General features: G+C 44.9%; 1 protein-coding gene across 6 annotated transcripts in view; it reads left to right on the top strand.

Annotated features, from left to right (window-relative positions):
* The window catches only part of RTN4 (reticulon 4), a 62,253-nt gene that overhangs the window by 16,974 nt on the left and 20,600 nt on the right, over positions 1-24,679 (top strand). Inside the window, exon 3 of one of the 6 annotated variants that reach the window (XM_083494137.1) lies at positions 369-2,717. The exons of 2 other annotated variants lie outside the window; for them this stretch is intronic. In XM_083494137.1, the coding sequence (XP_083350263.1) occupies positions 369-2,717 (2,349 nt within the window). Of the gene's footprint in view, positions 1-368; positions 2,718-17,320; positions 17,649-22,218; positions 22,598-24,679 lie in introns of those variants that run through there. 3 more of the 6 variants (XM_083494138.1, XM_083494141.1, XM_083494142.1) reach the window with 3 other exon arrangements.

Here is a 24,679-nt window from a genome sequence, read left to right as displayed (position 1 = left end):
GCTATGGTTAAGAGAACATCAATATTATTTCTTCACAGGGTTATTATTATTCACTTGCTTTTTTCCAAAAAAAAGAGGGTGTAGGACAATGAGACCTATTTCTCAGACTTGTTCTGCAAAACCTGTGTACTTTGCATTGCTCTAAGCTCTCCCCTAACCTTATTGGATTGCACAACATTTGCTGCTTCATTTACATTTACCCTCTCTTAGCTTTAATATTGCATGCTTTCCCTACTAACCTTTCTAGCTGTAAGCGTTGAGAGCTAGCTACTGTGGTTTTTTGGGGGGGGATGTTGTCGTTAAAACTTGCCTTAACTTTCAGACCACTTGCACTCTTCGCTAACTTTCCTTTCTGTCCACGGCCACAGACAAAGGTATGGACTTGCAGGAGCAGCTGGGTCGTGCATGGCGAGAAGATTTCGCTGCAGCCCCCCTTGATGCTACCGCTTCTCTTCCCTCTCTCTCTCCTCTCTCAGCCAATCCTTTTAAAGACTACACAGCCCCCAACGCAGTATCAGGCGGGCTATCTGCAAAGGGCAGTTATGGTCAGGTTGAAAGCCAGGCATTTACCGCTGCTACCAAAAACGCACGGAACCCGTTCCTTGAAGATGCTGGTGGTTCAGAAGTGAAACCTTCAGCAGCAGTGCCCTCTGACACTGGGACAGGGCTATTCTTTTCATCTCAGACCAAGGAACCATCAGGCACCAATGAAGTGTTTAATATAGAAAAACTATCTGCACACCAGCAGGACTCTTCTCCAGAATCTCCTGTCGAGCTGTTTGTGAAGCACGATAACGATGCATCTCTTGAAGACCGAAAGCACGATGCCGACGAAAATATGGCTTTCGTAGACCTTTCCGCAAGGGATGACTATGTGGATTTCAAGCCTTTTGAACCATCATGGGCTAGCAATGAAAGCAGCAGTTTGAAAGAAATGGCTAGGAGTCAGATGGATGGTGTAGGTAAATATGACACGGAGGAGGCTCAGACTCTGCCGGTAGAAAAAGACTTTGGAAAAGAGAGCGAGAAGAAGCATGAAAGCAGCAATGAAGATATTTCTTTCCCCAGCACTCCAGAAGCCGCAAAAGAATTTTCAGAAGCTTACATTACTTGTGCCAAGTTTGAATCAGCTGTGACAGTCGAGGGCAGCACAGCCAAGTCTCTGGTGGAGGAGCAGGCTTCTGAAAATAAAACAGATGAGAAAAAGATAGCAGAGATGAAGGCCCATTTTGGAACGGAACCAAGCGTTGCCCACAATGAGTTGGCAAGTGGCCAGGGCAAGAATGCTGAATCTGATAAAGCCGAGAACCTGCTGGCGTCTACTGATGCTCTGGCCAATATGCCCGAAGGTCTTACTCCTGACTTAGTGCAAGAAGCATATGAGAGCGAACTTCATGATGCAGTTAGCCCCAAACTTGCTTACGAAACGAAGATCGATTTGGTTCAGGTGTCCGAGTCGTCGCAAGAGCCCTTGAATGTGGCCGTGCAGCTCTGCCCCTCGTTCGAAGGAGGGTCTGAAACAGCTCCTTCCCCTGTCTTGCCAGATATTGTCATGGAAGCACCGTTGAACGCAAGTGCTGTTGGGGTGGTTGCTCCTGCCGTGCAAACCGAAGCCTCCCCTTCGGAAGCGTTTGCTGGTGATTACGAGAACGACTACGATAATGTAATGCAGAAGTCTGAGGAGCCTCCCTCGTATCAGGAGGCAATGAATGTACCCGCAAGTCAAGCACAGGAAACCAAGGTTGATGCTGCCGATAAAGAACCCGGACATAAGAATGGTACAACTGTGGAAGACTTGGAGAATTCTTATATATCCATTGCATGCGACTTAGTTAAAGAAACTAAGGTTTCCAATGAATCTGGTTTGCCGGCCGTTGCAGAGAAATCCAAGGAGGTGATTTCAGAATGTGTTTCCCAAACTGTTCCTGAATATGCCGAGCCTGACGAGAAAGCACCTGGGAAAAGTGACTTATTTGGTAGTTTTCAAGAACCTGTCCTTGCTCAGAAAGAGAGGGAAGCTGTGAAAGAGAAAAGCACCGCATCTGCTGCTAAGATTGTATCCAAGGAAGGCTGGGAGGAGAAGCAGAAGGAGTTGCCACCTTCCTTTAGCAAGCCTTACCTAGAATCCTTCCAGCCTCAGACTGAACCCCCCAAAAATGCACCCCCTGTTTGGGCTCCAGAAGTAGTGGCTGCAGATCTGGCAAAGGAGAAGACATGGAAAGAACTAGACATGGAAGAACTACGTACTGGCGCAGGTTATTTCCCTGTTCCCAAGGAGCTCAAAGTGGGAGACAAAATTGTGTTGTCTGCAGAATCCTCTCCAGAGACGGATGACTTCCCCACAGTTCCTTATCAAGCTGCTAAGTCAGTGATGGAAAAAGATGTGTCGAAGGAGATGGAAAGCAGAGAGCCCCGTGATGCATTTGAATCGGAGGCAAGGCAATCTCCTTACCAAGAGGTGGCCCACGACCTTTCTTTGAAGAATGTGCAAGTCAGAAATGAAGAGAGAGGTCCTGCCTTGGGAAAACCCTCTGTGAAACCGGACAGAGAAGTGCCTGAAGCAACGAAGGAAATCTCGCCCCCAGCTGATATTACTCCTTCGCCGGCAGAGAAAAAGTTAGACAGTGTAGGAAAGGGAGCTGAGAGAGGAGCTGCTTCTGTCAAGGAAAAGGAGAAACCTGCCCCTATGTTTTCATCAAAGCTGAGTAAGCCTTCAGGTAACCTGCTTTCACTTCCTTTGCATTTCACTAATCAATGTGTTTCTTCAGCATGCCATGGCTTGTGTCCCTCTCGAAAATGTGTGTCTCACGATCTGGCTGTGCATCTCTCTGGTGGCGTCTGCTCAGAAAGCGGCCGTCTAGATTTCCTTCCTCTCTGCCTGCTGCCCAGCCCTTCTTCCCAACATAATTGCTTGAGGTTGAGATTTTATGCTGCACATAGAAGGAGGTGCTGCTGCTTGCTTCAAAACTGTTGCCTCTGTTGGGTCTTCTGTGTAGAATTTGTGTAAGGCAGAAGATGCCTTTGGGTGATGCTTGCTGATGGTGCTTCTAATCTGGATACTCTAGATTCCCAAACTTGGGTCTCTAACTTGTCCTGCTAGCTAGGGATGATAGGAATTGTAGCCCCAAAACAGCTGGAGACCCAAGTTTGGGCAACCCTTCTCTAGACACAGTCTAGAGAGTTGAGCCTCGTTTAACCAATTCACTTCCTGGGATTATTGCTGTGCAATGATGTCGAAAAGATAGGAATTTTTAGGGGAAAGTTTTTGGGAGAAGATTCAGGTAGGTAGCCGTGTTGGTCTGACGCAGTCGAAATAAATTTTTTTAAAAAATTGTCCAGTAGCTATTTTTGGTCATCTGAGTACGATCCCTTGCTTTTTCCTTTTGGACTAATTGCAGTCATTAACAGTCGTCAACAGGTTTACCATACCCATTGAGTCAATCATCCATCTACTACCCTTCTGAGAAAAAACCCACCCCACCCTCCCACTATATATAAGGGTCTGGTGACTTCTGTATCAGTGTATCTGAAGAAGTGTGCATGCACACGAAAGCTTATACCCAGAACAAACTTAGTTGGTCTCTAAGGTGCCACTGGACAATTTTTTAATTTATTTTTTGGGAGAAGTGAGGGTTTATATTATAAACCTATGTTGTGGCTGTATTTGAAATGCTCTGCACAGTTACCCTGTTTCAAAACGGGTATCTCAGAACTGGAAAAGAAGAAAAAGGCAACCTAAACGATCAAAACTGGAGCACTGTATGAAGAAAGGCTAAAGCCTTTTATTGTCCTTTTGGAGAGAAGATGACTGAAAAAGTATGGTGGAGGTGTGCTGAGGGTGAATAGAGATTTTTCTTCTCCTCCCTGTCTATTAGAATGCAGATAATTAGCTTAAAGAATTTGCTTCCATAAGGTGTGGTGATTGATGGCTTTCAAAGTGGGGTTGACAAATTCATGGAGGATAAGTCTTCACCTGCCAGTTAGCTATACTTCTCCAATGAATTCCAGTTATTGGATGCAACAGCTAGACATAGAGGCCACCTGAATCCAGGAGGGGGTCCTGGTCTACCTTCTCAATAAAAGTTGCTGAGTTGGAAACAACAAGAAAGGACTGTTGGCTTCAATGCTGCTTGAGCCCTTTGCCCAAGTGTTTGGACACTTGCACACTGAAAGGTTGATGGCTCATGGGCGGTGTCTAAGGTTCGGCTAGTCAGCACAACCTACTTGGTACCATGGGGGAAAATAACCTGTATAGAATTATCATAGTTTACCCAGGGTTCGGATAAACATGCAGAATTTTTAAAAAGTTGTGTTGTATTGATTTCCAATTACGAATGAACTAGATAGAAGAAATAATAGTATCAACAATAGCTGCAACAGGTTGGAGTACAGAGCCATCACAAAAAGGGGGAAACAGAAGCAATCCTAGTTGGGGTTCCTTGGATATACAGTAGTCAGATGAAAGTGTGTGGAACTTTCACCTGACTATTGTCTGCACCTCATCCAGAATGCTGCCGCCAGAATCATTCACCTTTCTTGTTGCCCACACCGTATGAAGCTCCCTTCCTCAGTTGCTTATCCTGCTTCCCCAGCAGCACACACCCTCCTTCAGTTTTACCACTTGGAACAGCCTGAAGACCTCCTGCTCTCTAAAAACACCCTTCCTATTGCTACCCATTAGGCCCAGAGCTCCCTTGTCTATCCTCTGTATGGCTCTCTCCCTTCCTTCAAACCCAGGGGGCGGAGAATCTCTTTCAGATGGAGGGACCTCAATCTCTTCTCTGGGGAACCTTCTGAGGGACATGGGCCACTGGTGGGCAGCACCAGAGGCAAAAGTGGGGGGCGGGAAGCAAATTCAAATGCCATCTTTGTACAGGAGACTGGTTTCCACACTCCCCTTTCCTCTGATCTCCATCCAGACAAGCAAGAGGTATTGTTACGAGTTCAAGAGCATATTCCAGCCAGGCAGAAACACTTGGGGTAGGACTTAGGGCCAGGGCCTGAATATAGAAGTTTGGAGGTTTCCGAGGGCCATGTAGAGAGGCCTGGAGGGCTGCATTTGACCCCCAGGCCTGAGGTTTCCCACCCCTGCTTTAAACCAGGGATAGAGCGCATGTGGAGTTCCAGATGTTGCACTCCAATTCCCATAGTCTCGGGCCATTGTTGGCTAGGGTTAATGGGCACTGGAGTCCAATTGCGTAGTGAAGCCCACAGGTCCCAACATCTGGATGGCTTTAAACCTTTTCTATGACACCTTTTCCTGTGTTATTACCCAACTGAAACAGCTTTTGCCCAAAGCGCTAGACTTCCCTGTTACTCTTGCTCACCCATCCTTCCTTTTTAGAATCTCGCTTCCTTCGATGCATCTTTCGCAGGCCCTTTGGAGCAGAAACCTGCCTTCTGTTTTTAGCTTTGTAAGTACCAAATAAATTGACAGTACCGTGTAAGTTAGTAACAATCTTTCCTGCCACGGGCCAGAATGAAACTGGTATGGCTGAGTCTTGAAGGAAGTTCACAGTCCACCCAGAACATCTCTTGATGATGCTCTGCTGAACTAAGAGGAAAAGGGGGAAGAGCTTATTCTTGGTGATTATCATACTCCAGTGCCCTCTTATTCTACAGCATACCCGTATCCCCCTTTTTGATTCTGAGTTAGACAGGAAGCGTCAGGAGTTGATGCTAAGGAAACTTGGGGACAAAAAGGAACAGCCACCAGAAAATCCCAAGAATCTGTGTTGAGGTGATAAGGAAACATTCGGGTGTTCTTGTTCAGCAGGACCTGGAGCCTAGCAACAGGAATTGTTGCTTTGCGGGGGCAGTCAGGGAACCGTGTCTGGGCAGAATCTTTCCCCCTGCCAGTCCTGTTGGGTCTCCTACCTCTCATTGTTGTTGCGCAGAATTGTTTGCCACATTCCAGTTGTGTGTGACTTTCCACTTCAGGACACTGTGCCCCTTGTTGAAAGATTCCTGTGAATTATGCATAAGCCTCTGACTCAGCGGAAAAACTGCTTCTGGCACAGAGCAGAGCCATTCTTTAGCCTTGATGTGGGATACCTCTGAGTTGCCTATTGTGATGTCCCTTTCAGTGCTTCATTTCTCTGCTTATGGTTTAAAAGCAAAGGCTTAATTCTGTGCAAAGGTGTCTGCCTCACGCCACTGTTTTGTGCCTTCCCTGTGCTACACTTGAAGAGCTGGGTCCTGAATTAGACATACCTTTTCAGAATTTCCTTTCTAAAGGTTTTTGTGTGCTAGCTTCCCAAGCAGACCCTGTTAATCTATAGTACAGCAACAGCAATCATTTTTGCATCACTTCTGAAACACCTGCTGTGTTAGAAATCTCAAGTTTGCAGCAGTCCTTCTCGGTACGATAGTTCTGATTTTATAGATATTGGTTGATATAAAATCTTAGCAATGCCTTAAGTGGAGCCATTGAAAGCAATAAACCTACTTCAAGTAAGAGTAACATTTGACATAGGGATGTGGGTGGCGCTGTGGTCTAAACCACTGAGCCTCTTGGGCTTGCCAATCAGAAGGTTGGCAGTTCGAATGCCCACGACGGAGTGAGCTCCTGTTGCTCTGTCCCAGCTTCTGCCAACCTAGCATTTCGAAAGCACACCAGTGCAAGTAGATAAATAGGTACTGTTGCAGCGGGAAGGTAAACGGCATTTCCATGCGCTCTGGCTTCTGTCACGGTGTCCTGTTGTGCCAGAAGCTGTTTAGTCATGCTGGTCACATGACTCAGAAAGCTGTCCTCGGACAAACACTGGCTCCCTCAGCCTGAAACGAGATGAGTGCTACATCCCATAGTCACCTTTGACTGGACTTAACCATCTAGAGGACCTTTACCTTTACCTAACATTCGATACCACATAAATATTTTAACTAGGGCACAATTTTTGTATTTAATAGCATCAGCCAAAGGCAAGCATAGAATAATATGAATGTGTTATGCATAGTAAATGAATTGAGTGATACCTTAAAATTAATCAGATCAGTCAAACTGCAGTAAGTTTTATAAACGGTTGTATTTGGTAGTCCATTTTGCTGATGCCGATGGAGAAGTGATACATTAAAAAGCTTGAAATATAAATAATACAAAAAGACCCCACTGCTCTGACATTTTAAGTTCTAATATACATTTTTAGGGATAAATGACCCAATTGGTAGAGGGGTGAGCTGGGCTGGCACTCACATCTGTGCCACTTCTAAACTGGTTTTAAAAGTGTGTTCCACAGCTATGGTTTCTTCCCCTTAATCTGCCTGCTGCGCTACCAGCTTTTAAAAATAGAAAACACTTCTCTTGCTCTCCATTTGAACTCTGTCAGTTGTTTATTATGTATAACGTGTTTAAAAAACAGACAGGTATTGTGCTGATGCTGCCAACAACAAACAGAGCAGAAGGCAGTTGAAAAGGAAGCCTTTGTTTTCCGTAGCTCTTTTTGACTGAAGTTGAAGGTTGTGGCAAGCATTTAACAGCAGTTATGTTGCTGCTGAAAAAGTATGAAAACAAAAACCACCTTTTCGCTTTGAAATGGCGGTATAGGCATGGAAAGAACTGCCTGTTGTTATAAAAGGCATGGAAAATCTGACCCAGAAACGACTTTGTAATCAATGCGCACGGTCCCAGCGGAAGATAGGTAAGCTAAAGTAACAATGAAGAAGTAAATTGAAACTCAAGAGCGGAGTAAATTGAAACTTCAGGGAGTTGTGAACGTTTTCTGGATTGCATCTACTAGCATGACCTCCCACTACCTTCACATCCACTAACATGGCCTTGTAGTCCAAAACATCTGGAAGACCTGAGCTTGATGAAGGCTGCGCTAGCAGTTAAGAGACCCCCTAATTAAGTTTTAAGAAAATGTAAAAGGTAAAGGGACCCCTGACCATTAGGTCCAGTCGTGACCGACTCTGGGGTTGCAGCGCTCATCTTGCTTTATTGACCGAGGGAGCTGGCGTACAGCTTCCAGGTCATGTGGCCAGCATGATTAAGCCGCTTCTGGCGAACCAGAGCAGTGCACGGAAACGCCGTTTACCTTCCCGCCGGAGCGGTACCTATTTATCTACTTGCACTTTGACGTGCTTTCGAACTGCTAGGTTGGCAGGAGCAGGGACCGAGCAACGGGAGCTCACCCCGTCGTGGGGATTCGAACCGCCGATTTTCTGATCGGCAAGCCCTAGGCTCTGTGGTTTAACCCACAGCGCCACCCGCATCCCTGCTGAAAGATTAGTGTAATGTAAACTCTGCTACAATTAGTGAAAGCAGCCCTGCTCCTTCCCAACCTGTGGATTGAAGTCGGCTTGTTTCCACTAACTATGGTTAAAATAAAGCAGTGTTTGTCCAGGTTCACACAGAATAGCAAGCTGCTGTTAATTACTGCCTTGTGAATTTATAATGTTAAATTGTAGTTCAGGGTTGCATCCAAACCAGCCCTTTTGTGTTAGCCCAGTTATTCATCTAGCATAGTTGCTTATTAGTCATGACTAGGCATTGTCACTTCTCAAGGACTCTCAGACACAAGGTGTTTACCAGCCCTTCCATGGGAGAATCCTTAACCAGAGATCAAATCTCCCTGCCTTATTAACATTGGACAGGCAGCTATTGCTATACTGTCTTAGATGCAGTGGCGTAGCGTGGGTTGTCAGCACCCGGGGCAAGGCAAGTAATTTACGCCCCCTAACCCATGGATTTGCGCCCCCTAACACGTGGATTTGCGCCCCCTAGCCCTAACCCCCAGATGTTGTGCCCGGTGCAGCCGGCCCCCCCTGCACCCCCCACGCTACGCCACTGCTTAGATGCAAGCTGAAACCGTTCCCCCCCCAGCAAACATGTTCAGACACATGATTTAGTTATGTATACTTACCTATAGCATAGTATGCTTTTATCTGTACATCTTTGATGATAGTTTTATGTTTTACATACACTTCAGAGATTTTTTCCATTGTTGATTTCTAAATGTTTCTCAGTTAATAAATAATGCTTAGCCAGAAAGCATAGTTTATTAAGCCATGAGCGTTCCTCATTTGCTTCTGCCTTCCATTAGCAGCTAAACAAAGCAGACTGCTAGCTTAAGTGTGATGTCCAAGCCCAGGATTGTGGTTTTGTTTTGCCTAAACAAATCATGATTGCTAAGCCAACAACATGCCACGCATGCATTCACTAGTCAACACATTTTTTAAAAACACAGTTAAAACTAACCAGAGATTCGGAGAACAGCACTAAAGCACTCTCTCCACAGCTCATCAGTGTTCCTTAAACATTCCAGCGTATTAAGTCAGTCAGTAGACACCTGTCACTCACTCACAAGATTAGAAGTACAGCAACCCTCTTTACTGAGGCTACAAAGAAATGGTTGGGGTATAATAATAATAATAATAATAATAATAATAATAATAATAATAATAATAATAATAATAATTTATTATTTATACCCCACCCATCTGGCTGGTTTCAAAGCGGTGAGGCCATAAGAGACCTGGGTTCAAATCACCCAATCAGCTGTGAAGCCCATCAGGTGAATTATGGGGAGGGATCCATTTTACAAGCCGCCTGCCTGCCTTACAAGGGTGATCGTTGAGGATGAAAGAGTACCATATTTAGTATCAAATTTAATAAATGATAATACACAAATTTAATAAATAATGCAGTGGTACCTCGGGTTACAAACACCTCGGGTTACAGACTCCGCTAACCCGGAAGTAGTACCTCAGGTTAAGAACTTTACCTCAGGATAGAAACAGAAATTGTGCAGCGCCAGCGGGAGACCCCATTAGCTAAAGTGGTACCCCAGATTAAGAACGGTTTCAGGTTAAGAACGGACCTCCGGAACGAATTAAGTTCGTAACCAGAGGTACCACTGTAATACATTCTACAGCTTTTAAAATGTGTTTGTGGAAATGGGGTTCTTGGTTTTTGTTTTGTTATGTGTATTGGATTTTTCTGTTGTGAACAGCCCTGGAATCTTCAGCTGAAGGGCGGTATACAAATCTAATAATTAATAATAATATAATAATACCACATATGCACCACTTCAAGTCCTTTGGGATAAAAAAATATTGACCTAAGGTTGCGCTAACTTCAAAAATGTAGCAATATAGGGATGACCCCTCTTTTATTAACCAGCAATCTGCATTCAGAAGCACAGCTGATGTGAACTGAGATGTTTCGTATATCGGAGCTGATATTTAGTGATTGCTTTGTCTTTTGAGTAATAAAAAAAATGTTTATCTAATCTTTGCTCTTCCCCCCAGAGCTTAACTACATTTGTGGGCCATCAATCTGTCTCGTGGTACTGAATTTCTAGGTTAATTAATAATCCGACTGATTATCCAGCTGTAGTATTTATGCTTTCCACAGTGCATAAGTGGCTTTCTGACCTTTTTGAAAAGGGAAAGGGAGGCTGCTTGTCTTCAGAAAGATTTCTGGTTGAAAACAGCAGTCAGCTGTGTTTTGCTTCCTCACACCAAAAATGTCAGCTGCTTAAGCACATTCCCTTTCAGTCCCAATGTATAATTTAGGCCCTGCTTAATTAATATTTGAAGGAGTGTCTCAAGTAGGTTCCAGGAAGAAAAGCATTAATATATGTATTAGGAAAGCTGTTTTTCTAAAGGAGGTTCATGTGTTTGCCCCATGAAACCCCCAACCGTGAATTATGGGCTGCATCCGACACAATGTCATACTCTGACCCATTGACACCAATGGATGTAAGTTAATTTCGCCAGTTGATTTCAGTGGGTTTACTCGTGAGTTTGACTTCTTTGAATACAACCCGAATTTACTTTGCCTGAACTTCGTCAATTTGTCTAAGTGGATATGGACATGTGAATTTTATAGGACTTGTGTTTTTGAAAATACGGAGTTATGAAGCTAGCTGGAGAGGATTGCTCTCGGAGCTACAGAACAGTTATAGGTAAATGATGAATAGGGAATATGGCTGGAGAATACAAGGAGAAAGGCAACAAACTAGAAATATTCTGTCTCTAAAACAATGGAGGATTTTGTAGGTGCTGTTTGCTTACTTTCAATTATATCCACAACCACAGAGACAGCGAGAACTTGAAAAATCTGTAGATAGTGTGTGTTTCTGTGACAGGTATATTCTGTATGGAATTCCACAGAATGTGGAACTACAGAAAACATGCCGCCATTTTAAAAACGTATTTCTCCAAACCAATGCATTACTTTGCAAACTGGGCTGCAACAGCCGCAAACTCTGAACTGCAAGCCCACCTTGCCAATGCAGTGGGTGCTGGAGCTCAGCAATATCCGCAGGGACTCGGAATAGCCAACCCCTTTCCTAAGATTTAAAAGACCCTGGTTGAATAAAAAAAAACCTTGACTTGATGGGGGAAAGACCATAAAGGAAGCACCAGGGGTGGTTCTGAGGTGCCACAACCGAAAAGGCCTTCTCTGTTGTGATCACCAGCCTCGCTTCATGTGATGGCAAGGGGCCTCAAAAGAGGATCTTCATGTCCAGGTAGATGGAAGATGTGATATATTTTAGGGAACCCAGTTTCAAGTCTTAAGAGCCCCAAATATCCTTTCTTGTGTTGAGCTTTAGCCTCAGTCCAGAAGACTTCGTAATTGTAGGGTGATCCCAGAGGTGGCTGGGGAGAGTTTGGAAATGAGAAAACTCAGTTCTCCAGCTTTGAGATTCTGAAATAGGCATAGGAGGATTTGAAGGAGCATGGCATTGTTCTCTCCAACTCCCTTCCCAGCCCTACTGAAATGCTGGTGATGTCTGAGTCAACTTGTAATCATTCTTCCACTGCAACTCATCTGTCGAATGTCCATTCTTACTCAAATGCACACTTTGCATTTCCATCCCTTGCTGGTCACTTCTGCTGTTCTTCTGCTCCCTTCCCTAATGATCCTGGACTTCTCAACAAGGAAGAGGGATCTGTGTCCTACTTTTGTAACAATTCACTGCAATAAACATTGCTCGTACATTGCATTTTCCTCTGGTGGAGCTTGGAGTTCAATATATTGAGTTTCTGTCTTGTCTAGCTTTTCCTGTAACTAAGCAATTGCAAGTCAATGCCTGTGGCGAGTAGGGCCTTATTGCTGGTGGCCCCCAAATTGCACAGTTTTCTTGCACCAGAAATCTGCATGTTGACCATCCTTGTTCCGTTTTTTAAAGGCCAGCAAAAGCACTTTGCTATTTTATACCCCCCTGCCTTTCACCCATGGAACTCAAAAGTATCCCACATAGAATTCCAAGTTCCCATCTAGGTACTAACTCAGAGCAGCTCATCTTTAGCAAGGTAGCTGAATTATGGACTTTCCGTGTACTGAGACTGTATTTTTTTAGCAGGCATTTCTGCTGCAAGGGTTAATGTACAAGCACCTGTTGTAGGGTTATATTGCCTGATAACGAGTTTTGATTGCTTGATTTGGAAATACTTTTTATTATGCTGCACCCTAATTGAAGCTCATGTGTAAAAGAGGCCTACTGCTTCTTTGATACCTTTTGCAGGAAATCTGAAATACCGTATTTTTTTGCTCTATAAGACTCACTTTTCCCCTCCTAAAAAGTAAGGGGAAATGTGTGTGCATCTTATGGAGCGAATGCGGGCTGCGCAGCTATCCCAGAAGCCAGAACAGCAAGAGGGATTGCTGCTTTCACTGCGCAGCGATCCCTCTTACTGTTCTGGCTTCTGGGATTCAGAATATTTTTTTCTTCTTGTTTTCCTCCTCCAAAAACTAGGTGCGCCTTGTGGTCTGGTGCGCCTTATAGAGCAAAAAATACGGTGCTCATGGTCATGGCTGATCTTCTTGCCTAAAATTTAAAAAATGCATCAACTTCCGTTGGAGCTTCTCTGCTTGGTAGTCAATAGGTAATTCTTAATCGCCCCCCAAAAAGTACCGATTTACAAGCCTGCCTCACTTCTGTAATGTCGTTCATAAAAAAGCGGCTTTGCTGATTCTGCACCATTAATGCTGTTCTCCTGCCAAGAGCTTGCTTTTACTGTATTTGAAAAGACAAATGTATCCACAAGAGCTTTCTTAATGCAGCTTTGTATCTTGAGAATATTCCCAAGACCGAAAGCAGAGCACTGCAGCCACCTAGTGTTTGCAAAGCGAAAAAGTACTCTCCGCAATTGTATTTTACACTTGCAAAAGTTTGACAGCTATGAAGTGTTGTTTCTTCTGTAACCTTTTTATTTTACTCATTTATCACAGAGTTTATATGCTGTTTGATGGCTCCCAAGTCCTCTTCTGGAGTTTTTTATTTCATTTTAAATACAGTGGTACCTCGGGTTACATCCGCTTCAGGTTACAGACTCCACTAACCCAGAAATAGTACCTCGGGTTAAGAACTTTGCTTCAGGATGAGAACAGAAATTGTGCTCCGGCGGCACAGCGGCAACAGGAGGCCCCAGTGGCTAAAGTGGTGTTTCAGGTTAAGAACAGTTTCAGGTTAAGAACGGACCTCCGGAACGAATTAAGTACTTAACCCGAGGTACCATTGTACTAGAGTTAAGCATCTTAGTAAATTCCCATTGTGATATTTGGACAATTGGCAAATAACAGGATATATTTTAAGGCAGTGTGAAGCCAGTGTGATGCCTTCCAGATGGCTAATGGTCAAGCATGATGGAAGTTGATGTCCAGCAACATCAGGAGTGCACCAAATTGGCTACCCCCATTTTAAGACATCTTTGACACTTTTGCACATGTCATACGATGGTGGCAGCTGTATCTTAGATAAGTGGTGTTCATTCTGTCCTGGATAGCTCTACAACCACTTGGTCCTGAGCAGTGCCGGCCCACCCATGAGGCAAGGTGAGACAACTGCCTCGGGCAGCAGAATCAACAGCTCTTGTTCCTGATGTAGATCTTCACTCCCCACTTCTTCCTTTGGGGGATGCCATTTTGTGGTTGGCCTCAGGTGCCAAAATGTCTTGGGCCAGCCCTGGTCCTGAGGCAATTTTTAACAGCTAAGAAACCCCATCAGGGAAAGAATAACCCACAAAGATGTTTGTCGTTGTTTAATTGTGTCCAACTCTTCATGACCCCATGGACCAGAGCACGCCAGGCCCTCCTGTCTTCCACTGCCTCCCGCAGTTTGGTCAAACTCATGCTGGTAGCTTCGAGAACACTGTCCAACCATCTCATCCTCTGTCTTCCCCTTCTCCTTGTGCCCTCCATCTTTCCCAACATCAGGGTCTTTTCCAGGGAGTCTTCTCTTCTCATGAGGTGGCCGAAGTATTGGAGCCTCAGCTTCAAGATCTGTCCTTTCAGTGAGCACTCAGGGCTGATTTCCTTCAGAATGGAGAGGTTTGATCTTCTTGCAGTCCATGGGACTCTCAAGAGTCTCCTCCAGCAACATAATTCAAAAGCATCAATTCTTCGGCAATCAGCCTTCTTTATGGTCCAGCTCTCACTTCCAGACATCACTACTGGGAAAACCATGGCTTTAACTATACGGACCTGCTTTTAATTGGCCAATCCCCCAAGACTCCCTGGAAAAGACCCTGATGTTGGGAAAGATGGAGGGCACAAGGAGAAGGGGACGACAGAGGACGAGATGGTTGGACAGTGTTCTCAAAGCTACCATCATGAGTTTGATCAAACTGTGGGACGCAGTGGAGACAGGAGTGCCTGGTGTGCTCTGGTCCATGGGGTCACGAAGAGTCGGAAACGACTAAACAACAACAACAACAACAACAACAACAACAACCACATGGTAGTATAGCCACATCCGGGAATATACTGGCCCCACTAGTCACAAAGAATCATAGGTTCCTTTCCATTCTTAATTTTGCAAGCGTCTAAAGAACTGAGCGGATGATTAGAAAATTAATCATAAAGGTAGAGTTTTTCAAACTTTGTTATGTTCTGGACTCTAGGCTTTCACCTGATGGCAAGTAGAACCCACCAAAGATGCCCCTGGGGACAAGGCTTTTACACCAGTGTAGGGTTCATTTGTGTGCACATGCTTTTTCACCTCTGCATTCATAGAAGTGATCCTGAGGGTCATCTAGTTCAACCTCTCCTTACTGTTGCCTTGGTTCGTTGCCTGTCTTCTCCTCTTTCTTGCTCAAGCTCCCCACCCTTGGGTGAAAGGTTATCCTGCCTTCCAGAGGGTTGGACTAGATGACCCTTGTGGGTCTTTCCAACTCTGCAATTCTATGAAGAATTCTGGAAACCTGGTAAGCCATGAATATTGCAAAAAATGGGGGGAGAACCCCAAACCCACCCCCCCAATCAAATTAAGGCAACATAACAAAAATTACTGCTGAATATTGCATGGTTCTGCACAAGTGTTATGCAAATTTCTGTTTTTGTGCTGCGTGTGGCATCTACAACCCTTGTAAATTCTAGTTTGAGGATAGGGTTGAAAATGTATAGTAGTCAATCCCTGATACATGGTGGTGGATGCAGGACCCAACTAGCTATGGCATGCCTAGATGCTTGGGTTGTGAACATGATCTGTGCATGATGCATGTTTGCAACCCACAGTGTTCACAACCCACATCCGGTTGCAATTCGGCGCTTCTGCACATGTGCAAAGTGCGATTTAGTCCTTCTGCACATGCGCAAAGCGCGATTTAGTGCTTCTGCACATGCGCAAAGCGCGATTTAGTCCTTCTGCACATGCACAAAGCGCGATTTAGTGCTTCTGCACATGCGCAAAGTGCGATTTAGTCCTTCTGCGCATGCGCAAAGCGCGATTTAGTGCTTCTGCACATGCGCGACCACCGAAACCCGAAAGTAACCCATTCCAGTACTTACAGGTTTCGGTGGTCTGCAACCCAAAAAGACGCAACCTGAAGCGGCTGTAACCCGAGGTATGACTGTATTCTTGTTAGCTCCTTCCCTTTTCTCTAGCTGAGTAAAATGTGAACCTGCCCAGTTCTGTAACCTGTGCAAAACCTCTACTTTTTCTTGGCACAAGTAAGTGCTGAGCTTTGCCATTAGTCACACTTCCAGGCTGTTCTCTGCAGCAGCCAGGAGGACTAGACGCTTGCCCTCCAGATCTAAGTCACTGCACTGCACTTGGGAACCTGCCCACACTGCTGGCGCAGTGCCCTGCACTGCTGCAGCACTGGCGTGGCTTTGCTGGCGTGGCTTCCGGTATATCCCAACTCTAGATATTGAACCAGGAAATTCATGGTGTCAATTCAGATAAATACTGGTGGGGCTGGATTTTAAGACAAAGCAAACAAAAAGCCCTGCGTATTGCCATCGGAAAAACTTATCGCAAGCACAAATTGAGGATTGGCTGGCGTGCTCTGCAAATCCTTCCAAACTGCGTGGAGTGGTGGCAAGCCAAATTGTGGTCTGTACTTTTAAGAAGGAGCAGCAGGCTGACCAGTTCTACTTTAAAAAAAGAAATCCATTTAAAAGTGGCTGGCTTAGGTACACAGCAGCCAAAAATTCGGCTCCCTGCAATGTTAGCATCGACATAGTCAAAAGTACTTAAAAAAATAAAAATAGAACCTGGAAATTGATCCATGCCATATGCCAGTCAGCAATCAAGCATCTGTAAAATACCTGCAAAGGCTGAAAGCTGATGCAGCGTAAGAATAGTTTGCAATGGAGCAAGTCCCCCAGGGCATATTTCACCTCTGTCCTGAACTCACTCGATGGGCTTCGACCAGGTGTGGGGAACCCTTGGCCCGCCAGATGTGACTGAGTTGCAACTCCCATCATCTCTAGCCTTCAACCATGCTTGCTAAGGCTGAAGGGAAGCTGTAGTTCAGGAACACCTGCAGGGTCAAAGGCTCACCACACTTGGCTTAGGCTAATCGCTGCAGGGCCCACCTTACAGGGAGGTGGTAACTATGGTTAAGTATTTTGAATACTTGAAATGCTGTACACAGATGTACAGTGGTACCTCTGGTTGCGAACGGGATCTGTTCCGGAGCCCTGTTCGCAACCTGAACAGAACGCAACCTGCATCTGTGCGCGGGTCGCGATTTGCCGCTTCTGCGCATGCGTGTGACGTCATTTTGAGCGTCTGCGCATGCGCGAGCGGCGAAACCCGGAAGTAACCCGTTCCGTTACTTCCAGGTTGCTGTGGGACGCAACCTGAAAACGCTCAACCTGAAGCGTCTTTAACCCGAGGTATGACTGTATTATTTGCCTGCATGCATTTACTGGGCTTAAATTTTCATTTAGACCATGTATTATTTTCACCTTGGGTCCTTTCTTGCTGCCTGTAAGACCTCCTTGCCCTGGTGCGATAACGATCTAGCAACCCACCAGTTATTTGGATATACACATTGTTAAAAAGCTGTGTGTGTGTGTGTGTGTGTGTGTGTGTTTTCTGTCTTGCATCGTCAAGTCTCTTTCCCCCTGCCCTCCCCATCCCGTTTTTGGTACGGGCAACAAGCAAACGGTTGCCACGGTAAGCAGATTGAAGCGAGGAATTAGCGCGGGGAATATCAGTAGCCTAGTTACAGATTGCACTGCGTCAGTCTTCTCCACACCCAGAAGACAGTCAGGTGACTTAAGTCCTGCAGCAGCCGTGCAGCAGGCAAGAGACTGCAGACCTCTGCTGGAGGAAGCCTGATGTGTCATCTGTCTTTATTTCTCCAACTGCACCCGTTCCATTGGTATGCATAATTGATAATCCCAGCTGGAGGGGCAGATCCATTGTGAAGAGAGATGGACAGCCAGCCGAGCAATTGGAAGGATAAGGGTATTTGCAGTTTTACTGTCAATTCTTTTTAAGCTTTTAACGATGCTGTGGGCTGCCCCCTGTACAAAAGAGGCTTATAGTGTGCGTTTTTCTCTAGAGGAGCAGTTTTTCTAGGAATGGGCATGAGGGCTAATGGCAAGAGTGTGGAGGGTGGGGAGTCCTTCAGAAGATCAGCGATGAGGAATATCTAAATATGGGGGAGCGTGGGGCGGGGGAAGGGTCATTTGCCTGACGCTCTGAATGTTTTAGTGGATTAAGCCCTGCCATCTGACGGCACAGGACAGATTGCCTTTGGTATGTCCTGGTTGTACAAATGTCAGGGCCAGCTTCCATTTAGCTGATGTGCTGGCTCAGAGAGAGAGAGAGAGAGAGAGGAGCTTTTCTTATAATAAAAAAATCGACCCAACAAATGCTGCTAGTGATTAACGTAATGTAATTTGCTAAATTAATGGGCTTTCACCTCTGGATACAGTGCTGTCCTTTTACAAAGCAGAGTCCAGCAGTACAGTTTCAAGCCTCCCTTGTTTTCACAGCCTCTCTCGTTCCTTGCTTTGTGACGCTATTTTTAGTTGGTTGTCTTAATGTTTGACATTGGGGGGTTGTGGGTTCCCATGACTTACAAAACTGTTTGCCTTGCTTTTAATTGCAAAACCGGCATTGCCAATCTGAAGCACGCTGGGATAAAATAAGTACCTATAGTTAAAACGGTTGACCTTCGCCCCTGCAGCCGCTGTTCTTTGTAATCTCTGTGTTGTGAAACTGTAAGAATTTTAAGTCTGTGCGGCACATTTAAGCTTTGGGTTGTGCCAGCAGAACAAAACAGGCTCTCTTTCTCTTCCCCTCCCTCCCCCCAGCTTTTAATCCAGCTATCCAAAACAATGCTTTTCTTAAAGGGGTTGGGTGTGCGATGATGGGGCAACCCAGCCAGTCTGATACAGAGTCCAAGGTCCACAGTTGTGTGTTTCAAAACCTTATGTATGTACGTTGCTTTCAGAATTTGCTTCAGTCATGCTCTCCCCTCCACCTCTTGAAGTGTTTGGCGTCGCCAAGTGTGGATGGATGCATATTAAGCTGTTTTATGCAGAGTCAAGCTATTGGTCCCTACAGCCCACTGTTGCTCCCTCTGCTTGGCTTTGGCACGCTCTCCCTCACATGTGCCAAGCTTGCAGTGACCAACAAATTGTATCTATGCATGCTGTTACTTCCCTTTTGGTGACGTATGCGATCCCAGTCTTGGAAAGTAAGGGTTACATTGGGTGGCGGATTAAAATTGCGTCGTTCTAATGAGGTAGGAAGCTTTTGTTTTCCGTTTAAGACTTATCCAGAGGGGTGATTTCCCATGCTCAGATCCAGCGCATATGACACACACACAAACTTCGTGGGGATTGTGCTGATCCTCACCAGTCCAAATGGCAGAAGCAGGCTTAGTAAGGTCAGCAGGGTGGCGTAGCTCAGTTAAGGGGCTGCCATTTCCCTTTTTCTCCACGATGCTTCCTCCTCCATTTCTGATTTAGTTCTGAAATCATGCAAGCTGCCATCTGTAGAGCGCTTAAAGCCAACCTCCTTACCCCTTTCAGCACTTTACAAATGTCCCCCCCCCCTTTTGACTTCCATTGCCATGGCCGCCATATTTGAAGACTAAGTGAGGCCATAGACCGGCCTTTGGCAACCTGGTGCTTTCCAGATTTTTTTTTTTTGGGGGGGGAATCACAACTCCCATCAGCCCCAGCCAGCACAGCTGATGGGACTTGTAGTCCAAAACACAGGGAAGGGCATCAGGTTGGCAAACACTAAGTTGGATGGTTTGTTGACTAACAGAGGTAGCAGTGTCCTTGGTTACTACGTGGGCGAATACCTTTCTGCAAAGAGGTAGCTTCATCAGCTACACTAGAGAAAGGAGGAGGATTAAAATGGGTTGGTTTAGGCGCTTCCCAGTACAGACACACACAGGTTGCAATGTTTCCCCACACACTTCCTCACAAGAAAGCCTTGTTGGGAATGAATGAAATTCCCTTACCAGTGGTGTACAAGTCTAAAATCAGCAGCTTAGGATATCCCCATCTTTCCCCACCCCCTAAAGGAGAAGGACCCTCTTTCGAAGTTTTTTATCATGAGCATTAAGACTCTTCTTTTGATTACTTGGCTGCATAATTCAGAGCTGGTATATGGGATGGAATCCACCAACATAGAATTGTAGAATTGGAAGGGACCACAAAGACCATCTACTCCACCCGTTTACAATGCAGGAATCTTTTACCCAGTGCTTTTTTTCTCGGGGGACACGGGTACACATGCCCCTAAACATTTTGTGAATCTAAGTTTGGCCTCATTGAGAGGAAGTGTTTCAATATGAGTAGGAAAACGAGAGTACCCCTAAAGATTTTTTTACAGAAAAAAAGCACTTCTTTTACCCAGTGTTTGGCTCAAACCCATGGCCCTGAGATTAGGAGCCTGGATTAACACCTGGAACAAGTAATTGTTTGATAAATAACAAATAATAGTTCTATTGTCCTAACTCCGGGGTCTCCAAACTGTGGTCTGTGGACCACCAGTGGTGCCCAGCTTCATTCAGGTGGCCCACAACACACCTGTAGATTTGTGCCTGAAGATGAGAGAGAAGGCACACCCGCTGTGTTACATATTTGTATTAATTTTAAATTGTATTTTCTTGCCCCTTTTTATTGTATTGCATGTTTTGCATTTATTGCAGCCACAATAAAACACAGAATGTGTAAGAAATAAAAGAAAGCAACACAGATACAATGGGAACCCCTACAGCAATTAGCACAGCGCATTGCAATTGCCGCAAAGGGCAGAAAATTTGATAAGTGGTCCGCCAAGACCCTCAGTGGTCTGTCAGGTGGTCCATGCGGAGGAGAGTTTGGAAACCACTCCCCATATCTGATATAATTGACCCCCGTTTCTTTAAAGCTATCATAACCTTAATGTCTGTAGTAGTCCTCTTTCCCTGCTCTTTAGTGCAGTGGTACCTCGGGTTAAGTACTTAATTCGTTCCGGAGGTCCGTACTTAACCTGAAACTGTTCTTAACCTGAAGCACCACTTTAGCTAATGGGGCCTCCTGCTGCTGTCGTGCCGCCGGAGCCCGATTTCTGTTCTTATCCTGAAGCAAAGTTCTTAACCTGAAGCACTATTTCTGGGTTAGCGGAGTGTGTAACCTGAAGCGTATGTAACCCGAGGTACCACTGTAGTCCTCTTCTTCCCTCTTTCTCTCACTTCCCACCATACTCCCCCCTTCACTTCACCCCCCCAAAGTTTCCTAAAAAGAGCTGCACTTAACCTGGTGCAAGTGAACCTTTGGTAAATAGCCTCTTGAAACTGAAGCCCCTGCATGAAGGGGTTGCGAGGAAGAGGGACATTTCTGTGTTGCGTGGATACTCTGGTGACGCCCCAGAGATAACTTTGGATCCAAACAGGTGTTGCACAAGCACCCCTCTCTCTCTGGCCCACATTCCCGAGCCAAAAGTATATTTTTAAGAGAAGCTGGCGCTGCACCCGATTTCCCCAGCTGTGTTTTGTTTGGCTAATGTTTTAGGCTTGGATGATAGGCGGGGGACACCTGTTGGACAAGATCCAAGGGGCTGTGCAAAGAGAGCAGCTTCCTCTGCTTTTCTGCCACGAGATGCGCCCATGCATCCGTGCTGTGTTCATGCAGAGCTCCACTCCCTGGCAAAAGAGGAGAATGTGAATTTCAAGAGCTTCCATGGAAAAAAGCTGTAGGGCCAAATTATGCATGGCATTAATTGGACGGATGCCATTAGCATGGTTTTGTTTTTTTTAAAAAAGAAAATGTAAATAGCTGCAACAAGGAGCCCATAGTTGCACAGTTGAACTCTGCCTCTCCCTTACTATTTATTGTCCTGACAACACAGCCCCTCCAATGCTATTTTCATTTGGAGGGAAGTCCCTAGTATAGCTCTGCCTCTTTGCCAAGCCCCTTGAGGCAAGCCCACGCTTGGTAATAGAGTCTGTGCTTGCACTTGGAAGGATATATTGCTTGGTGGATATATTCCTGCTCGGTGGATAGATTGTTCCTCATGTTCTTCACCTTGAAGTTCTGGCAATTTGCTGCACGGCCGTAAAAATTCCAAGGTTTATTTGTTTTTGTTTACTTAATTTAAACATTTATACACGCTTTCCCAGCAAATGGATCCAAAGCGGTATACAAGAAAAGAACAAAAAGGTTATCAGCCTGTTCTTAAAACATCATTATCTTCAGGTTATTAGAAACGAATTAGTGACCTGTAGTATTCTCCCGATTCTCATTTTCCAAAGAAGGAAAGGAGAAAAATGTTGGTTGGTTAGCACACCTTTCATAGAAATTTGCCTGTGTATGAAGAAAAAGAACACCCCTTTTTACTGTCTTAAGAGCTACCAAAAAACACTTGTTTAAAAGCTGCAAAACGTCCACTCTTTCCTAAGTGAGTTCCCATCTCCCTTCCTGATGCACTCTTGTCAGATGTGGAACTTGTCCAAAAGCAACGCTGCAATTGCAACCCTGTAGCAATTGCTTCTCTTAAACACCATTCAAAGAATTAAACAAGAAGAAGAGCATATGGACAGTGTTACAACCTCTTTCTCCTCAAATATATATACCTTTTATGCGGTTCCCCCCTGCCCCGTTTTTAAAGGAATGCCGTTTGACTACCGTAGCTGCCTCTGTCTGAAATCTAAATGTAGAACGTAGCATATAGCTGCAAACATATGTTCTGCATTCCAAGGAATTACAGGGGAAACGGCCATTGGACGAGGGCTTAAAATACTGTGTGGTAGTCTGGGGTGTTCCTAACTGTGTATCAGCGAGGCTGCAGGCAGTTGCGTATATCAGATGACCTTTGAGTGCCCTAGCAGGAAGTGGAAAGGTTTGCTAGTCAGCTGTGCAAAATCTGAGTGCATGCAGACAACCCTGGCAAGATGGATGCCAGAAGTGGTGAGTATTCGTTGTGGTGTCGAGGCTTGCGTTGCTGCGAGCTCTTGCATTTATTGTCTGGTTTGCACTCAAGAGACAGTGTGGTTCGGTGTGCGTTTTATTTAATTCTCTAGCGGAGGGGAGAATGTTCAGGATAGACACAGAATCCTTATTTTGTGCAGCAGCTGCAGTTGGCATTCCAGAGTTGTGCCGTGCTTTTTTATTTTTTAAGGTTTTAATAGGAAGACTGCAGAGCTCTGACTTATCCAGACAGTTGCATTAAAAGCAAAGGGAAGATTGTAACTAGATGAGCCGTGTATGCGAGGCACTGTGCTAGCACTGCTATTTTTAGATTCACCAAGTGACAGTCCTTGTGCTTACCAAATGTAGTCAGACATTTGCTTTGGAATAGGCCTGGGCTGTTTCTTTTTGTTCTTTGAAGGGCAGAAATTGTAGATCCTTCACATTTGAAATGCGTTTGCCTCTGGGCAGGTGGCTGTTCAGAATCCCCTTCTGTGTGTCTCTGCCAGTGGATACGTTTGGCTTTCATTTTAAAAGGAAGCAAAAGGCAGTTTATCTTGTACGTATTACTCAAGAACTGTACCAGTTGTGACCTAGAAAACGACTGTAGTGTTGTAATTGTTCAAATAAAAAAACCTAAAAAATAAAAATCCCAGGTTTAAATGTTTATGCACACACACACACACACACACAGGCTTGTATTTTGGGATTTGTGACTTAAGCTATAGGAGATAATGGCAGAAAAAACAAACCACACACACACACACACACACACACACACACTGGTTCAAGGCACTCAGTGACTGCTTTCAGACATAATACTAAACCATGGTTTCATGTTACAGAAGTAAGCTGCAGCCAGTCTCAGGTTTCTCGCTCTTCCCCTCCCTATCTCCCGCACAACCCAGAGGAGGATTTTGGCATGGACTACTTTCAGTTTCCTTTAATCTCTGTTCGTTGTATTGGAACCTGGGATTGTGGTTCGTCACTAATTATGGTCAGTTTCAAACAAGCTAACTTCAAACTATGGTTTCTGAAGCTGGCTTATTTAAGGGCAGTCACAGGCTGCAGCCCTTGTCATGTAGAACTCGGTTTAGTGTTGTGTCCAAACACAGCCATTGGCTCCCTCCGTATTTTCCCGAGTTAATTTGTCGACCAGGTGTGTTTGGAATCATCCCTCTAAGGCAGCCAGACGCCTGTGTTCTGGTTCCTGAGACTCCTGTTTATATGGCTTCCATACAGTTAGGAGTGTATGCATTCCTCACTTTGCAAAAATAAAAAGTCACCTACGACTGGGTCACCTGTCAAGGCAAAGGTGTCTTTGAAAAGGCTTTTGGTTTGCATGCAAGCTGGTCCTATGGTGTGTTTGCTGCTGTGGTTTATTATTTTAAAAAACCCCTATGTTGAGTTCATTGGTTTGGCTTTCGTTATACAATTGTTTTCAGTCATTATTAGCATTGGGGAGGAGTTCTAGACATGGTGGCACAGAAACATTTTTAATAAACAGAAACAAAATACTCAGTGTGACAAAATCCTCTGGAGAAAATTGGACCTGTTCCTTTAAACACTGCCTAATTTAAATAATGGAATGCTTCCAATATTTGAGGCTTTCCTTTAACTGTAGTCCAATGTGGTTGGGGTATCACTGATACTTTTACACGTTGTCAAGAAAAACAAAACAGAAGCATAATTGATGATACTGCTGTGACACACAGAGAGCCAGCAGTGACACTCTTTCCCACATCCTCTTTCAGCCCTATGCACTCTATGCAAGGCTCAATTTAATTCTACTGGATCTGACTTTTACTCAAGATTGTCTGGAAAAGTGGAATGAGCCTATGCATGACTTCTGTTTCTCCGTTTCGGGGGTGGCCAGAGGGAGTGGTGCCTGTGGTTCAAAAATACAAATGTGCCCAAGGGCCTGTGCTTGGGCTACATGATTCCTGAATTTAATATCCAATGTGGCATTCCATACTATATTCTATACTCTGGGGTATATCACAACTGTATGCTGTTGCAGTGGAAGAGAATAAAGCGGTAGGAATGTTGTATTCAATATGCCAAATATGGTTTGCAGATTTC

Source organism: Podarcis liolepis (assembly GCF_965112155.1).
Source record: "Podarcis liolepis genome assembly, chromosome: 3".
Lineage (NCBI taxonomy): Eukaryota > Metazoa > Chordata > Lepidosauria > Squamata > Lacertidae > Podarcis > Podarcis liolepis.
Note: the sequence above shows the minus strand (reverse complement) of the source record. Positions and strands in the feature narration are given on the sequence as shown.